This window comes from Vigna angularis, chromosome 6 (genome assembly GCF_016808095.1).
Source record: "Vigna angularis cultivar LongXiaoDou No.4 chromosome 6, ASM1680809v1, whole genome shotgun sequence".
In the NCBI taxonomy this organism is placed as follows: domain Eukaryota; kingdom Viridiplantae; phylum Streptophyta; class Magnoliopsida; order Fabales; family Fabaceae; genus Vigna; species Vigna angularis.
In genome coordinates, this window is record NC_068975.1 from 34,880,242 (window position 1) to 34,898,320 (window position 18,079).

An 18,079-nucleotide genomic window follows, 5' to 3' on the forward strand; every position below is an offset into this window, starting at 1 on the left:
CGAATAAACTAATCTATATTAATTATGATATAATTGGATCGTGATTAAACTAAAAAAATAAAAACCTATAACTATTACTATAATTCTTTTTCCTTATTTACGAATAAAATTTTAACCAAAGATGCTTCCCGGAGAGAACCAAGCATGTACTAATTAAAACAACCACATGTTGGTCATTCGGTAAGATTAAGGATGTCGTTTATTTTGTACCAATATGATTATCAAAATATAAAAAGGACAATTTTTTCACTCACTACAAATTGCAAGGTTTTGACTTGATCGGCCACATTAACAATCATTGTCAAACTTTCGTTAGTTGAACCCTTTTCTGCCTTTGACCATTAGTTTCTGTTTCTTTTTATGAATTTCTTTGACCATTAGTTGAATATTCCCATTTATATAACGTATTGCCATTAATCAATTCAACAAATTTCAAGAACTTAGAAAGAGTCCTCCACACACCAACCAACACGTGTGATATTGTCACGAACTCTTAAACCAAGACTAAAAAAATATAATTTTGAACTGCAAACCATTAAATGTTGTAGAAGTACACACATTGGGAAATTGTATCTGATTGTTTTCTTAAATTACTATTTTGGGTTCAAGATTGAACTCAGTGTAAATGAACTTTCATTTTCCTGTAAGAAGAAAAAAAAATGGTTTCTTTCGGTGAAAGGAAGAGAGCAGCGTTTGAAGAGTGCAGAATCTTGATCTGAGGCCCAAAAGCACTGGAAGTCCAAAAAGAAGCCCAACTCGATGATGTGAGGCAGCCACAGGAACAAGAACGGGCCCCACAAAAACACAAACCTTAAACATCGATTCGATCATAGCACGCCGAAGATACCGAATCACCAAAACTGAGCCTTGGAAACCAAATCATCTTTGTAAAGAACCAATCCAACGCACCAACTTGAACAAAAACACATTCAGTAATTCTTCTCTCTCCAATTGACCAAAGTTACGTCCGAAACTAAAGTAATATGAAAAAAAAAGGCAAAAGAAAATTCAACGAAAGAAAAATCAAACCCGAGACAAGAAAGAAGCTCAGAATAAAAAGTTCATGGAATTAAAACAACGTGGGGGAGAGAAAGTGATGCACACAAACACACGCAGTGAGAGAAACATCTCATTTTGGTTTAAAAAAAAACAGGAAATTTGGAAACGTAAAGAAAAGAGAAAAAAAGGACACCCTTCTTTCTTCGGGTTTGGTTTTGTTTTTTAGCTGGCCCTCCTGTTTGACACGATCATCAGATGATCACACCGTTCGTTCATAAAATAAAAGAAAAGAAGAAAAACAGATTGAGATTATTATTATCGTAATTGTAATTAATAATTAGAAGAAATTATTATGAAAGGTGGCAGAGGAGTTATAGTAGTCAAGAAGAGGAACTGTTGTTGTTTGGTTATTATTTTTGGTTTCGGATTATCACCCTTTTTATTAATATTGGTTTATTATTTTGTTTTGGATTTTGTTCTTTTATTCTTCATCTTCATTGTTCTATCTTTTCAATCTCTTATTACACGCTGCTTTTCTTTTTATCTTTTCCATTTAAATTATCGTGTTGCCATTTATTTATTTTTCATCAAAGGATAATAATTCTGTGCCTTTCCATTCCTTGACTATCACGGAATTTTTGATTTCCAAAGAGAAAAGGAGATGACAAAAATAAATAAAAACAAAGAAACACTAAAATCGATTCCATTCAGTTGCCCTAATTATTTTTTCCCCTTCCTCTCTGTGCTGCGTGGTTGTGTTTCTTTTGGTGGCTTCGTTGTGGATTCTTAGGGTTTGAAGGGGAAAAGTGGTTCGATCTCGATCCATGGAGGCGGAGCCAGAGAACAACGAGGTGAAGAGGGAAGAAAACAGCAATGACGACAACAACAACAACAATGAAAGTAACAGCAAATTTGGAAATTCTAGTGAGGGTCAGAGCAAGCCCAAGCGCCAGATGAAGACACCGTTTCAGCTTGAAACGCTCGAGAAAGCTTATGCTGGTTTGTGCTTGTTAACCTTTATTTCTTGTTCAATTTATAGGTTTATTGTTCACTGATTTTTATTTTATTTTTTTAATTTTTGTACTTTTGCTCAGTGGAGAATTACCCGTCCGAGATGATGAGAGCAGAGTTGTCTGAGAAGTTGGGGTTGTCGGATCGGCAGTTGCAGATGTGGTTCTGTCACCGGCGGTTGAAGGACAAGAAGGACTTGCCGTCGAAAAAGCTGCGTAAGGCTGCGGCGTTAACTGATTCTCCGGTTGAGGAGCCCAAGCTGGCTTCTGAAGTGGGTGCTGAATACGGATCCGGGTCGGGTTCAGGGTCCAGTCCGTTTACCCGTTCGGAGTTGAGGAATGTGGTGCCTAGGGGGTACTATGAGTCGCCACAGACTATAATGGAGCTTAGAGCAATTGCTTGTGTGGAGGCTCAGTTGGGGGAGCCTTTAAGAGAAGATGGACCTATTCTTGGAGTGGAGTTTGATCCGTTGCCGCCAGATGCATTTGGGGCACCCTTAGGTATGGTCTTTGGCTCTTTGACTAGGTGGATGGTTGTGTATCTCGGTTGAATTTAGGACCGCTATCAATGTATAATAGTGTGTTTTCTTTTTAATTCCTGTTTATATGTTTTTTCTTTTTTTAATTTATTAGGGTTTTATGGGATATGCAATTCAACTGTTTACCGAACTTGTCTTCCATGCTTTGTTTAATGACTTTTCTTTGTATGTTAGTACATAGGTTTCATGGTATTGATGTGAACTACGGACTTTCAATTTTTTATTTGAATGTGGCTTTTATTTTGTGAAGCAGTAATGGGATCAACTAGTGTCTAGGGTGTTCTGTTTAAGTGTATCATCAGAAAGGGGTGTAATGTTCTTATTTTGCTTTTCTTGTCATCTTTCTGGCTGTTTTTCAACATTAAAGAATTTTAAAAAGCATTACTTTTACGTTATAAGTTGGTGATGATTAAAGAATGAACTCTCATTTTAATCTGATAAGCATCTGTTGATCATTCTAGTTGATAAATTTGCTTAATCTCCGCTTTTGTTGCTATATTTGTGGTACACCCTTCACATTGGACTATACATTTTTACGGACAACGATGAATGTTTCCCAAGTTTTGGGACCAATGTGAAGTTTTGCAAACGCGACTAGGTGGACTAATGCATGCAATAATTTAAGATACTGAAGTGAGGGTTTACTTGATGAATAATTGTTTGTGATAGGTGCATGTGCCTTGATTAACTACTTATATGTCTAGTATTTTCTTTTGGTGCAGCTGTTACAGATCCTCAAAAGCGGCCTAGTCTTGCCTATGACAATAAAATGTATGAAAGACATGATGTTAGGACAAATAAGGTTGGTTTTCGTTATGCTATGACTTTCTAGTGTATTTGTCTGTAAAATTATGGTAGGACACAGAATATTCAGAAAAGGAAGCAACTGTATATTACCACTGGAGTTGACTGAAAATCAAAGTTCACTTCAAGCTCATCTGTCATCATCCAGAGTTCAAGGCTCTCAAATAACAGCATTGCTCTAAAATGATACAGTCCGTTCAACACCCTATAGTCCTCCTTCGGGTGGCAAACTTGGCACCTCAGTGTTCTTCCTAACTTCCTCTCAGTCTATCTTTTTTCTGGCTTCTGGAATAAACCTTCCAGTTCATTGATTTCATTGGACTTTAATCCAATAATCAGTCCTTGTCCTTTTCATCTCAATGATTGGGCTTAAGCCCAAAATTCAGTATCCCATCAATTAGTCTTGTATTGAGCTCTGGGTTATTAATCATGTGTAATATTGGCGTGGAGTTGCCATTTCAAAGGGTGTTTGTTGTTATGGTCATGCCATCCAAATTGTGGTTCTGTTGCACACAACAGTGGTGCAATCTTGACGGGTGGGGATCAAACCCAATGTTGCCCGTGCTCTAGGGTATAAATGACATGTAACATTGGTCAGACCTAGAAAGGTAAAACCCTAATTCCCCTTTTCTTCTCTTCCATAGACCACTGCATCTCAGGCCACTGCCAGTGCAGTAGCCTTATCTTCGTAAAAGAGTAGGCCATGTCTGTTCTCTGTTAGTCTGTTTACTTATCTGTACCTAGTGTTACTTTTTGTTAGCTTGTGTTATTTACTTGCACGTTTTGTTTAAGATCTATGAATTTTTTAGACAATTCTTAATATGCCATTAAATTTGGGAATTTTTGGAGCATTTTATAGTTAACTATGCATAGTACTTAGTATTGATTATACATATAAAAATATATTTATAAAATTTTAAATAGCTTTCATCCTGCTGTGATCTATCCTAGAGCATTTTTGGTTTAAGTTACACACTGCTGTCTGAAGTCGATAACTATGATTGAGATGCGTATTAAAAGAAAACCCTTTTTTAATCGTGATTGTGTGATTTAGTTATCAAGATTGGCACACTTTTAAAATTTTTGTCCTTCATGTCTGTATATAATGGTATTCTTTTATTTAGGGTTTAGGGTATTCTTTTATTTGTTGCACTATTTGGTGTTTAGTTTTTTGCCGTTTTTCCTAGTGGCATAGTGGTACTGTCAACTTAAATTGTGATATCAGGCATATTAGTACTTTAGCCTCTATCATTTATTAGGACTTATTTGTGTTAAAGAATAAATAAATTTAATGCACATGCGTTGTTGCGCATATCCTTTGTATGCTGTTTATTCTTTATTTTGGTCAGGGGTATATTTATTTAAATGCTTTCATTCACAATGTTTTTAAATGCTCTTAATAGTCTATCCTCAGTTTACTTATGTTTGAGAAAAAATGGCTTTTATCTTTTCATATTTTGATCATATTTATTGTCAACCCTTTCTCTTCGTTGTTAATATGATATTTGGGTTTTAAATGGAATCCATTACAGGCAATAGCAAGGACATTCCATGAATATCCCTTTCTTCCAAGCCAGTCTGGCATTAGATCTGATGTTTTTGGACAACTAAACCTGCCCCATTTACATGAACCGATGGAGGGTCCGGCAAGAACACCTTTTCCCCTTGGAAATGAACAACCTAGAATTCATGCTCCTCAAAGTCATTCTGCTCGTGTTCGTCTTTTGTCTCAACCACAGGACAAACAAGTGATTCCCTATCCATCTCCCCCTCGAGAAAATGATGTTGTACCCAAAAGGGAACCTCACATAAACATAACAAATACTGGAATGAACTCCCACTATGCTACTGATCACCCAATTGTTGGACAAGAAATTCCATATGCTTTACCTGGTGGGCAAGTATCCCATAATGATGCAGTATTGAGGATGGAGAGGAAACGGAAGGTATTTCTTGAATTTTGTAATTTTTTTGTCAAGTGTTTTTTGTCATTTTCCTTGGCAATGTTAAAACAATATTACTTGAGGAGGATGATGTATATTTTTGACGTTTATGTAGATTGATGAAGCCAGAGTTGCAAAGGAAGTTGAAGCCTATGAAATGAGGATGCGGAAAGAGCTTGAGAAACAAGATAACCTCAGACGAAAGGTTTTAATGTTTATTAAAACAGATTTTTTGCTAGCCACCTTGCCACGGTGCATGTTATAGATCTTAAAAGACATCCCCTTCTCTATAGCTAACCCTCTACTTCCCCTCTCCCTTTCAGAGTGAAGAGAGATTGAAGAAGGAAATGGAAAGGCAAGATCGTGAGAGAAAGAAGGAAGAAGAGAGGTTGTTGCGTGAGAAACAGCGAGAAGAGGAAAGATCAAAACGTGAGCAAAGGCGGGAAATGGAGCGAAGGGAAAAGTTTTTGTTGAAAGAACATTTGAGAGTAATTTCCAAACCCTATTGATTATAATCCATTGACAAATATTTAAACATCTGGATTTTTAATGTACATTGCTCCTTTTTCTTGCTGTCTTTTGTAAAAACAGGCTGAGAAAAGGAGGCAAAAAGAAGAGATCCGCAAAGAGAAAGAGGAAGAGAGGAGGAAAGCTGCACTTGAGAAGGCAAATGCTCGGAGAATAGCTAAAGAATCTATGGAGCTTATTGAGGATGAACAACTTGAATTGATGGAGTTGGCTGCTGCAAGCAAGGGGCTTTCCTCTATTATTCATATTGATCTTGATACTTTGCAGAACCTTGAATCATTTAGGGGTGAGCAATTATCATGATGTTGCTCTTTATAATGTTACATAATTAGGTTCTATTACTAATTCATGTTGAACTTCAGATTCATTGTGTGTATTCCCCCCCAAAAGTGTAAAGCTGAGAAAACCATTTGCTATCCAACCCTGGAGCAACTCAGAACAGAATGTTGGCAACCTTCTCATGGTATGTTTGTATTTCCTCTCTTTCACCATTTTATGTAAGTGTATGTTAATGTTGCTCTGAACCAGTTGCTCTGGTACTGCCCAAACGAGGAAGGGGAATTTTACTCTTTCTCAGTTTCTGACATTGGTTTATATTAGTCCATGATTTGAAATGTTTGGTTAAATTTGCTCGTCCACCTGTATATGATAGTGAAGGTTATTTATATTTAGCTCGTATATGTAATTCTGAGATAATTCATATTGTTCTTTATTATTCTTAAGCTTAAAAATTGAGGATTCTGAATTTAAAGTTTGAAAGCTGTGTTCTACTGCTCTATTTCAGGTTTGGAGATTCTTGATTACTTTTTCTGATGTTCTTGATTTATGGCCTTTTACTCTTGATGAGTTTGTACAGGCATTTCATGACTATGTGAGTAAATCTGACCTTTGCTATTGATTTTGTACTGCAGACGAACTGAATTTTGTGCACTCGTTGCTTATTATGTGTGTTACGTTCAAACCATTTGATTGCAGGATTCTAGATTGTTGGGCGAGATACATGTTGCTCTTCTCAAGGTGATAATAAAGGACATTGAAGATGTTGCTAGGACACCTTCTACAGGATTGGGGATGAATCAGAACGGAGCTGCTAATCCTGGAGGCGGCCATCCAGAGATCGTGGAAGGAGTAAGTTGAAATATATCATAAATTTTATTTTTCCTTTTGAGACATACTAGTTTTGCCTGAGACTGTTGACTCAGACAAATACGTCTTCATTATGGTTTAGGCATATGCATGGGGCTTTGACATACGAAATTGGCAGAAGAACTTGAATCAGTTGACATGGCCAGAAATTTTCCGACAGTTAGCACTGTCTGCAGGATTAGGACCACACCTGAAGAAAAGAAGTATTGCATGGTCATACACAATTGATAAAGACGAGGTTCACTTTCTTTATTTGCGTATAAATATTTAGATCAAGATCTTATGTTAAAGGGATGCTGCGATATTTTTAGTGCCCATAGGCTGAAACATTTGTGTTATCATTTCAGTTCACTGAGCATTTGTTTTTTTGCAATTGTTTTAAGCCATGGATTTGTGTCCTTACTCTGATTAGTGGTTAAAAATGTATTTGTTATTCCAGGGAAAAAGTTGTGTAGATATCATTTCTACACTTCGTAATGGTTCAGCAGCTGAAAGTGCCGTGGCCAAAATGCAAGAGAGAGGTCTATTAGCTCCCCGAAGATCAAGGCACCGGTTAACTCCTGGAACAGTTAAATTTGCAGCATTTCATGTTCTCTCATTGGAGGGTAGTAAGGGCTTGACAGTACTGGAGCTTGCAGAAAAAATTCAGGTGAAATGCCTATCTTCTTATCAGTTGATCTTTCTAAAATTTTCAAATTTGTTCTTATGTTTCTTTTCTGTCAGAAATCTGGTCTCCGAGACCTAACGACCAGCAAGACTCCTGAAGCATCAATTTCTGTTGCTTTGACAAGAGACACTAAATTGTTTGAAAGAATAGCTCCATCAACATACTGTGTACGAGATGCATTCAGAAAAGATCCTGCTGATGCTGACTCCATTCTTTCAGAAGCAAGAAAGAAAATTCAGATATTTGAAAATGGGTTTCTAGCTGGTGAAGATGCTGATGATGTTGAAAGAGAAGAGGAGTCAGAAAGTGATGAAGTCGATGAGGATCCTGAAGATGATGATTTAGTGAATCCTTTGAGTGCAAACCAAAATTCTGAACAGTATCCTGACACAAACATTTGCTCATCAAATGGAAAAGAAAATTTGGGTCACAACATAGATCTTATTCAAAATGAGTTTGATACAGATTTACCCTGTCTTCCTAAGAATGGTTCAACAAGTGCTGATTGTCCCAGTTCTGTCACCAGACCTGTTGCTTGTGGAGATTTAAATGCTGGCAATCTTGATCAAGATAATATGGAAATTGATGAAAGCATATCTGGAGAGTCCTGGATTCTTGGACTTGCAGAAGGAGAATATTCTGATCTCAGTGTAGAGGAGCGTCTAAATGCTCTTGTTGCTTTGGTTGGTGTGGCAAATGAAGGAAATTCAATCCGTGTTGTCCTTGAGGTAATATCTTTTCTGTCTAAAGGGCACTGTAAGTTTATTTTTCTATAGTTTTTAAGTTGACATGATGAGTTTTCTAGGATCGACTGGAATCAGCAAATGCTCTGAAGAAACAAATGTGGGCAGATGCTCAGATTGACAAAGTTCGTCTGAAAGATGATAATATTAGTAAATTAGATTTTCCATCTCTTACTGGAAATAAAGTTGAAACACAATACACATATCCAGCTGCGGAGGGACACCAAAGCCCAATAATGCTTGACATTAATATTAATAATAATGAAGCATCACCCAGCACTGCAGAAAACCAAAAGGGAGCTCCTGTTGCGCTGAGCATGCCTATGGAGAAGTCCTCATCAATTCAAGATTTTGGCATTGGTACTGGTGCAGACATCCCACAGACTCAAGTACCTGCACAATATTCAAAAAGGTCACGTTCACAGTTGAAATCTTATTTTGCCCACCTAGCGGAGGAGATGTATGTCTACAGGTCTTTACCCCTTGGCCAAGATCGCAGACGTAATCGATATTGGCAGTTTGTTGCATCTGCTTCTAGCAGTGATCCTGGTTCTGGCAGGATCTTTGTTGAATGTCATGATGGCAGGTGGTGGCTCATTGATTCTGAAGAGGTATCTTGTGTAAACTGTATTTTACTCGAGATGATCTCTGCTTTGCTGATAAACTAAATTGTAAATTGATTTTGACATGTTTATTATATTTCATTGCATGCTTTTAATGGCATGTATGTTAGGACTTAGGGCACAGCAAGTCTCCTTTTAGATATCCAACAAGACATTCCCTCTAAATTTATATTTTCCCCCATCAATATCTGATTATTAGCAAATGGAATAATGAGGATAGCCTTTGAATTTAAACATTTGCTTGCCTGTTGTTTTATTCATTGTAATTATTTTGTATGTCTTTTATGTAAGTTTCATTTTTCGTTATTATCAATTTGTTGACACTGCCATGAAAATTATTTAAATGTGTGATTCGTTTAAATCATGAGGGGCCAAATTTGTTGAAAATATGATGCCTTTATTATCCTTTGGTTTAGTTACCACGTTATTTATTCTACTGTTAAAATGCAGGCCTTTGATTCTCTTTTGACATCATTGGATTCACGTGGGCTCAGGGAATCTCATTTGCGCTTAATGTTGCAAAGGATTGAGAATTCCTTTAAAGAAAATGTTCGTAAGAGGAATGCACATTGTGCCAAAAATGGAAGCAGAGGCGAAGTTTCTATTAAAGTTGAAGCTAATGAACCATTTTCCATCCCTGACCACAATGCTGGATCTGACAGTCCTAGCAGTATCCTCTATGACTTGAACACTGATACATCCGAAGTTTCATCGTCCTTCAAAATTGAGCTTGGGAAAAGTGAGAGTGAGAAGAAAGCTGCCTTGAGAAGGTATCATGATTTTCAGAAGTGGTTGTGGAAAGAATGCTATAATTCATCAGTTTTATGTGCAATGAAATATGGGATAAAGAGATGCAAACCTCAGATGGACATTTGTGATATCTGTCTCGATCTTTATTTTGATGAAGACTCCCATTGCAGTTCCTGCCACCGGACTTTTTCCTCAAATAATGGATTTAATTTTTCTAAGCATGCATTTCAATGTCGAGACAAATTATCCAAAGATAATTGTATTTTGGAATACTCTCTTCCCTTGCGGACAAGATTGCTTAAGATCCTGTTGGCTTGTATGGAGGTGAGTTAATGGTAACTCTGCTTTCACCTTGAACCCTGGTTTCTATTAAATTTTAAGCTGTTATTTTGTCCTGTTAGTTTGACTTTGAGGAGTATATTGTACTCTTTTCGTTTACAGGTATCTGTTCTATCTGAAGCGTTTGGAACAAATTGGACCGATGATATTAGGAAGCACTGGGGTGTAAAGTTGAGCAAATCATCTTCTGTTGAGGAGCTTATACAGGTTCCATTTCAATTCTTAAAGTTCTAGCTTCTGTTGATCTGAATTATATGCCTACTCAGACATGTATGAATTAACCAATTCATTCTGCAGATATTGACCCTATTTGAGAAAGCACTACGGCGAGATTTTCTGTCATCTAACTTCTCTACAACAGATGAATTGTTGGGATCAAGCAGTATGTTAGAATGTTCTGGGCAGGCTTCAACTGATCCTGAATCTGTTCCTGTGCTTCCATGGGTTCCACTAACAACTGCAGCTTTGTCTCTCAGACTTTTTGAGATTGATTCATCCATCAGCTATGTAAAGCCCGAAAGACTTGAGCCTTCTGAGGAAAAAGAAGCAAGAGAATACATAGTAAGTCTCAATTTTTCCTTTATAGTGTATTACTTTTAGTCTTATGTGATAGGAGATGTTATCATGAAATTTTTTCTATGCATAAGCTCTGCCGCAGCTTTTCATTTTAATCTGAACTCAGGCTGAGCAAATGTGTCCGACAGACTAGAAACAGATTGGGTGTCAAGTTCCCCTAAATTTCTGTTCCTTTTGTCATATTTCCCGTGTCGGGATCTTTTTATCTGTGAAATATTCATGATATTGTGAGGACAAATTAACATTTAACTTACTTTTTTTGCAGAGGTTTCCATCAAGATATACTCACTTGAAATCTAATAGGGAGGTTGAACCGGCAGAATTCGACCATGATGAATTCGCTAAAGATAAATCTGTTCCTAAGAAAATTGTACGAAGTGGCAATAAACGTCGTCGAGGGAGTAATGAACAAAGACGGGGCAAAAAACTGGCTAAAAGAGTGTACAATTCCAAACGAGACGGTGGTCGGAAGAATGCTAAGGTCACTGTCAATCTAAGTCACAAATTAAAACAGCAGGCACGAGGAACACAAGGACAAGGTGCTGGGCGAGGTCGCCGAACTGTAAGAAAGCGGAGAGTGGGAAAGCGAGCTGTTGAAGATTTGTTGCTGGGCCATACAACAGCGAGCCATAGCTCCAAGATTGATAGAGAACCACTGAAAAACTTGGATGAGGAATGGGATGGAGAAAAGGCAAGTCCCATGACTCCGGTGCACATTGGGGTTGCTGCTGACCATAGTAATAGTGCTGAAGAGGTAGAATCTGATTATGACCACGCTCAAGCTGTGGAATATGATCAAGGAAACTGGGAGGTAGGTTTTAACGGTGTTCCCTCCAACAGGTGGAGTGGGGATTTGGTTGGAATGAGTGACGAAGATGTGGATGCTTCTGAAGACGACAATGACAATGGCATTGAAGAGAATGAAGATGAGGATTCAGAAGCGGATGTTATGAGTGAGGGTTCAGATGGGATGGGAAATAGGGTAGTAAACGTTGGAGGCTCATACTCAGCTTTGTCCGAAGATTCTTCAGATTAGAACATCCGATTTTAATTTCTCAATGAAGGGATTCGCACCTGAAGGCTGCGTTGCATTTTTTATATTGCAGCTTTACAAACACCTGACCTCCAAGTCATGTCATGGCTTTGACGAGTTTATGGTAGAGTAGATTTAGTGTATATTATCCATGCAAAATGGAGCCTTGTATTTTAAAAGTCTTAAGCAGAGGGCATAGTAGTAGCCAACCTCATTTTGTTTTTGTAATTTTTTCTCCCCTCTTTGTAATAGATACTCATTAATTAATAAATTTTTATTATATCATATTGTTTGGACTATTTTGAACTGAAATTATTATTTACTCCGAAATACGAAGAAATTAAAAATCAAATCTAAAGTATATCAACCATTTGAGCAGGTACTTAACCCTGTGGTGTTTAATACACCTTATTTCTTAATGATTTTTCGAATTACTGCTCTTTAGAATTAATTTAACAGGCATTGATGATGCCACACAGTTGAATTACTCTGTTACCCATAATTTAAAAAATATTATACTTACGTGGATGACATTGTTAACGCAACTCAGAAACTTCACCAGTCACATACCATCTAAATGAAGAAGGAAAAAAAATGTGAATACCAAAGACTACTATTATTATATACTAGATACTCTCTGCCACAGTTGGCACTCATGGTGCCAAAAGTTTCTTAATTCTGGCTTTCCACTCAGGCACCGACTACATCTGGGATTTCGATGTTGAATTTGATCCTAAGGTTACCCCTCTTTGAAGGATCTTTCGCAATTGGCATGCCTTCCCCGGTGACGACTTCTTCGTAATCTGGATCAGTGGCGTTGTTTATGGCGATGTTCAGATCCCTGCCATCAAGAGTTGTAAGTTGGATGGTGTAACCTGGTAGAGCTTCAGCTTCCGTAAGAGATATCTTTTTTGTCACAACCAAATCATTACCAACTCTTGTAAATATACCGTGAGGTTTCTCATCAATTATAAACACAAGATCAGCTGCAATGACATTTGGCTGCTCATTTCCTTTCTCTGGGAAAGTGATTTTGGTTCCCTTCTTCCATCCCGGTTGGATTTCAATGTTCAATATTTCCTCCACAGGAAAAACTCTCCTGCAAACATAAATGTATTATATCAATTTGACTGTGCTTATATAGGCATACACAAGTGAAAGAATAAGCTTTTGTTTCTTATCATTGAGACAAATTTGCAGAGCTCAAACAGAAGAAAGGGTAGCTGAGGGAGTCGGGTATGCACCCTTTGCACAGTTGAGTGATAAATTAAAAGTCAACATCACTGACCACCTATACTTTCATGCATATCTTCAACCTTTAAGTGTATATAGGAATTTTATAGCAACCTGAAAAGGTTTTGCCAAATGGGTATGGATTTGACCAAAATTGAATCAGGAGATTATAAAGCAGGTCAAGCCAAGCTTGGCAAGACCTTGACCTCACTTAGCTATTTCCATTCCTAAGTTTCTTCCAATTAATATTCAATAAATCACACTTCGGAGCCAACAATGAGTAATGCCACAAATGCAATGACCATATCAAGATTGTAGCAATGAGTCTGTACACCAATCCTTACCCAACCACAAGAACTCATTGACCCAAAGAAAAGGAGGGGAAAAGTTAACAGATTGCTAAATTTGTAGCATCAACTGACTATCTCTGAAGCAATTATACAAAAAGAGATGGAAATACAGCAAATCAAGACATCTAACAGATAACTATCTAAAGTCGCAATCACATATTTTTTTTTTGGCTTAGATAAAAATGTTAGAAACATAAAATTTTAGTTGACACATCCAGCAATAGAACTCATTCTGTTCAAGACATTTATTAAGAGAAGGCTTAAGTACAAATTGTTCTAAATTGAAATGACAGTCAAAGAACACTAACCCGCTTGCAAGTGCAACTTCCCTTGATATTTTCATCTTTCTGGTACTGCCCTTGTAGAGTTCCTCAAGGCTGCAAAACAGTGTATTTTGGATAGGAGGAGCCTTGCGGCGTGGAGCTTCATTCATTGGCCTGCCTTCTCTGAAGATGTCATTGCCAAACATTCCACCAAAGGATCTTGATACCCACGATCCCCCCCTCATGCCCATGCCTCTGCCTCTGCTACCACACTCAAACCCCCTTCCCATTCCCATTCCTCCAAATGGGGTTGAACTCCCAAACACTTCTGCAAAAATGTTGTTTGCATTTCTGGGATTGAACCTAAATGGTTGTGGGCCATCCCCAGTTCGGAAGAAGGAAGCCATACCTTCATCCCGTGTTGGTATTCCACCTTTAAGCCCACCTTCTCCATACCTATCATAAATTTCTCTCTTCTGAGGATCACTCAGAACCTGCATCAAAACAAATAACCAAACAGATATACCAAATCACATTCCATATTCATTTCACAGTTTACACAGCCTCCAAAAGAAAAGTAGACTCAAGGGGAGAGATTAATAATTGAAACAAACACAAGGATTCCACAACTTAGTATGTGAACAAACATGCACCCAAGCAACCATGTGAGTTATGCAGAGCAAACTGTGTGGCAAGCAATTAACCGAGTCCCCAAACTTATCTCACAAGTAGTTTATCTCAAAAAAAACTTTAACCATACAATATTGTAAGAGCCCTTGCAATCTAGAGGGTGCATAAAAGCATGAAAAATAAAAAATACAATTCAGATGATTGATCAACCATCACCAAGTGAAAAATACAACAAAATAAATTTGGCCAGAAAATTAAATCGTGACCTAATTACAAACAAATGAACAGGAACTGAAGTCAAACTAGGAACAGTGTCATCGAAGTGCAGTTAAAGTATGATCAAGGTTTAACCATAAAATCAAGTTCAAGGTTTGTCACTAAGTAAAAGGGAGGATCAACATCATGGATAAGGAATTGGAAAAAGGGATAATAGTAATGACTAAAATCAAACATAGGATCTAAATCTAACATCTTTACCACACCGACACAGCAAATCAAGAACATTGACGGTGTTACCTCGTAGGCTTCAGATATCTGTTTGAATCTAATCTCAGCCTCCTTTTTATTGGTTGGGTTCTTATCAGGGTGCCATTTCATTGCAAGCTTTCTGTAGGCTTTCTTCAATTCTTCATCTGAGGCATTCTTGTCAACTTCCAAAATCCCATAGTAGTCCATCCGATTCACTCCCTCTTTTTCACTTTTCTCTTTCTTCACAAAGTATCTTATGATCAACAACAATTCTGGTGAAATTTTTTTGAGATTGTGTAACAAATGTTTGTTTTTTTGACTTTTGATCAATATATCAATATATGTCAACTCTGTTTAAAAATGGTTGTTTGTTTCTATTTTCTTATGAAACTTAATCATATTATGTCTGTTTATATTTTATTTTTATAATATATCTCCTTGCGATACACGAGCGGAAAATATCACTTGAGATTGATTTACAAAATGGTACACACTGAATAGAGAATAAAGATGAGTGTGCAGTGATGCCCAAAAGGATAAAACCGTAATAAAGGTTTTAGATAAAGAGTTATTCTAAAGTAGAGTGAATATTTTAATCCCACCATGTAACCTTATCACTTTGTAACAATAGAATAAAGAAAATAAATCCATCAGATTTTCTTTTATTTCAAAGATTACATTTTATTTATTTCTTCGTACAAACTAAAATAACTATTAACTTATATATTAAATAATATATAATCATTTATGGCTAATATATATATATATAATATAATATATATATATATAATATAATATATATATATATATATATATATATATATAATATAGTTTGCTAATTTGTGTATGTGTGTTTTCAGCTGGGTTTTAGTAGACAAAAATATCATAATGTATTACGAATTTTAAGTTTATATTTTAATAATTTTCATTCTTGAAACTAAACAAAATAAGAAACTCCCCCACTCTTGCTTACCTCTTTCATTCCTCTGAACTTTTTTTCTTTCATCTTTCTCACTCCAACATTTTCTCGGTTATCCCTACGGTAGTCCCAATTAAAAAGAAAAATCAGAAACACTTGTCTAACCCTAATTTACCTTCCTCACTTATCCAATTTGTTTTTCTCTCATCAACATACTCTTCCTCACCCACACAGCAACCTGCGACATCGTAATTTGTTACTCTTGCTTTGTTCGTTCATTTGTTTTCCAATTTAATAACAAAATAATTGATTATGTTGATGTTAATTTTTGATTGGAGAGTTGTGTTATATATTTTCCCTTATTATTAAATTTTGTTTTTAAATTTTAGAATTAGTAGTTTATTTTCAGAGAGATTTGATATTTTGACTATTAAGTTGTCCGATTAGAGTTAGGTAAATTAGGATAAGTGAGGAAGGTAGATCAGGGGGTTAGGCGAGTCTTTCTGATTTTTTTCAATTGGGATTAGCTTAGGGATAACAAATAAAATGTTGGAGTAAGAGAGATGAGAGAGAAAGGGTTGAGAGGAATAAGGAAAATGAGCAAGGGTTTGAGTTTTTTTTTTTTTAGTTTTGAGAATGAAAATTATTAAAATACCCTTAACCTTAAAACTTATAATCCATGATATATTAAAGTATTTTTGTCTACTAAAACCCAGTACACAATGCTAAAATGTATCAACTGAAAAACAAGCGTAAAACCTCTCTCTCTCTCTCTCTCTATATATATATATATATATATATATATATATATATATATATATATATATATATATATATATATATATATATATATATATATATATATATATATATATATATATATATATATATATATATATATTCAACTCAATTTAATTAAATAATTTTGTGTAAGTTGCTAATAAATTTCTTTTAAGTTTTATATTGTCCTTTTATGCCCAACAAAAAAAATCATAACTAAATTTTTTATCAATTGATAAAATAAAATATCTATTAATAATTACTGGTAAAAAAAATTATCAATAAATTTTGTAAATTTTGTTGTAGGTAAAATATTTGTGTTCAACGACACGAACCTATACTATCACACATGACATAAAAATGTCACTACATTGTATCATATTCATGTTTCTTCCTTGTCATCAGTCTCATAAAGATCGTTTGAGTATTCATCAACCATTATAGATTGAAGCTCCATCCACATGTGTAACAACACAAATGACACATATGAACTATGATCACTACATGCAAATCATGTGAAACCTTATCGCACCCTTGAAACGTATGTCGACACTACATACCACAAGCACTACCATTCAGCTTCATACATCTTCTCCTCCTTCTCACTTTCTTTCTCCTTTCTTACCTTATCTTCTCCATCTAACCTACCAATTTAATTTAAAATATATTTCTTACCATATCTAGACAAAAAATTTATCACCGACAAATTTAATTATTGACAGGTTATATATGAATAGATTTTAAAGTATGAAATTACCAACGGATAAATCCGTAAATAATAAAATTTTTTAATTATCAATGAATTTTTTCAATAGATTTTAAGGTAGGTAATTATTAATAAATTTAAAAATTCGTTAGTAATATCTTAAAATTTATTGATAAAGTTGATTAATAATTCAAATTTACTGATGAATTTTATGGTATGTAATTATTAACAAATTTTATCAACACACAAAAATCAATTGATAATAAGAATATTCAATTATTGACAAATTTTATCGATATATTCTATGGTATGTAATTAAAAATAGACAAATTTGTAAATAATTTGAATTTCTAATTACAAACAAATTTTACCAACAAATTTTACGGTATGTAACTAACAAATTGTAAAATTCGTCGATAATTACATATATATACCTTAAAATCTATCAATAAAATTAATAGGTAATTTAAACTTACGTGTTTTTGTGTATATACCTTCATAAACAAATAAACTATTTTCATAACTTTGATCTTGTTTTGTTTCCATGTTTAGTGTGTTTTTATGTTTTATTGTGTTTTAGTTAATATACCTTTGTTTTACCCCTAATCTCTCTTTGAGTGTGTAAAATAAGAAAATACAAAGCAATTCTGCTGGAGGAAAATAAGCTAGAACTGAAGAAAGCATGATTGGTAATAAATAATTATTTTTAGACAAATACCCACTTAAAAGGCTCTATAATCGCAGTTATGGTTGTAAACATGAATAAAATACTCACTTGTAGGGTTATATTGTCATGGACCACCCTTGAACGACCAGAAAATCATCATTGGGCGTCAGACTGACTCACTAGGCAAGTTAGTTATAGTATTCTAGCCATTAGACAAAAATGTGCCCTACTTAACGAGTTACAAGTTATACAACATCAATTTATGGGCCTGTTAGGTGAGAATGAAGCCGATGGATGAGTATGTGATATGCAAAAATGGGTATTTGATTCATGTTTTCGCGATGATTTTCATTATACGTCATT

At 35.4% G+C, this 18,079-nt stretch overlaps 2 protein-coding genes across 3 annotated transcripts; one reads left to right on the forward strand and one right to left on the reverse strand.

Annotated features, from left to right (window-relative positions):
* Positions 1 to 1,096: 1,096 nt before the first annotated feature.
* Positions 1,097 to 11,985, forward strand: LOC108342830 (homeobox-DDT domain protein RLT1). Of its 2 annotated transcripts, XM_052879725.1 has the most exons (19): positions 1,097 to 1,998; positions 2,094 to 2,510; positions 3,271 to 3,350; positions 4,885 to 5,298; positions 5,411 to 5,500; positions 5,619 to 5,783; positions 5,887 to 6,109; positions 6,186 to 6,286; positions 6,608 to 6,694; positions 6,799 to 6,951; positions 7,052 to 7,207; positions 7,409 to 7,618; positions 7,693 to 8,364; positions 8,442 to 8,990; positions 9,453 to 9,772; positions 9,923 to 10,076; positions 10,194 to 10,298; positions 10,389 to 10,652; positions 10,933 to 11,985. In XM_052879725.1, the coding sequence occupies exons 1-19, from the start codon at positions 1,824 to 1,826 to the stop codon at positions 11,701 to 11,703; spliced, it is 5,106 nt and encodes a 1,701-aa protein (XP_052735685.1). In that variant the 5' UTR covers positions 1,097 to 1,823; the 3' UTR covers positions 11,704 to 11,985. The 2 variants fall into 2 exon arrangements, with proteins under 2 accessions (XP_052735685.1, XP_017436156.1); XM_017580667.2 differs by having other exon boundaries at positions 1,098 to 1,998; positions 9,453 to 10,076.
* A 214-nt stretch (positions 11,986 to 12,199) lies between these two features.
* LOC108341783 (uncharacterized) lies at positions 12,200 to 15,028 on the reverse strand. Its single transcript, XM_017579433.2, has 3 exons — positions 14,693 to 15,028; positions 13,592 to 14,040; positions 12,200 to 12,799 (listed from the first exon to the last, which is right to left on the reverse strand). The coding sequence occupies exons 1-3, from the start codon at positions 14,849 to 14,851 to the stop codon at positions 12,391 to 12,393; spliced, it is 1,017 nt and encodes a 338-aa protein (XP_017434922.1). The 5' UTR covers positions 14,852 to 15,028; the 3' UTR covers positions 12,200 to 12,390.
* Positions 15,029 to 18,079: the final 3,051 nt, after the last annotated feature.

Excerpts from the sequence above, each read along its gene's own strand:
- LOC108342830 (XM_017580667.2), top strand. The coding sequence starts at position 1,824 with ATGGAGGCGGAGCCAGAGAACAACGAGGTGAAGAGGGAAGAAAACAGC. Across the intron at positions 5,501-5,618 it reads AAGATAACCTCAGACGAAAG|AGTGAAGAGAGATTGAAGAA; the intron begins GTTTTAATGTTT and ends TCTCCCTTTCAG. Across the intron at positions 6,287-6,607 it reads ATGTTGGCAACCTTCTCATG|GTTTGGAGATTCTTGATTAC; the intron begins GTATGTTTGTAT and ends GCTCTATTTCAG.
- LOC108341783 (XM_017579433.2), bottom strand. The coding sequence starts at position 14,851 with ATGGACTACTATGGGATTTTGGAAGTTGACAAGAATGCCTCAGATGAA. Across the intron at positions 14,041-14,692 it reads AGATATCTGAAGCCTACGAG|GTTCTGAGTGATCCTCAGAA; the intron begins GTAACACCGTCA and ends GTTTTGATGCAG. Across the intron at positions 12,800-13,591 it reads GAAGTTGCACTTGCAAGCGG|GAGAGTTTTTCCTGTGGAGG; the intron begins GTTAGTGTTCTT and ends TTATGTTTGCAG.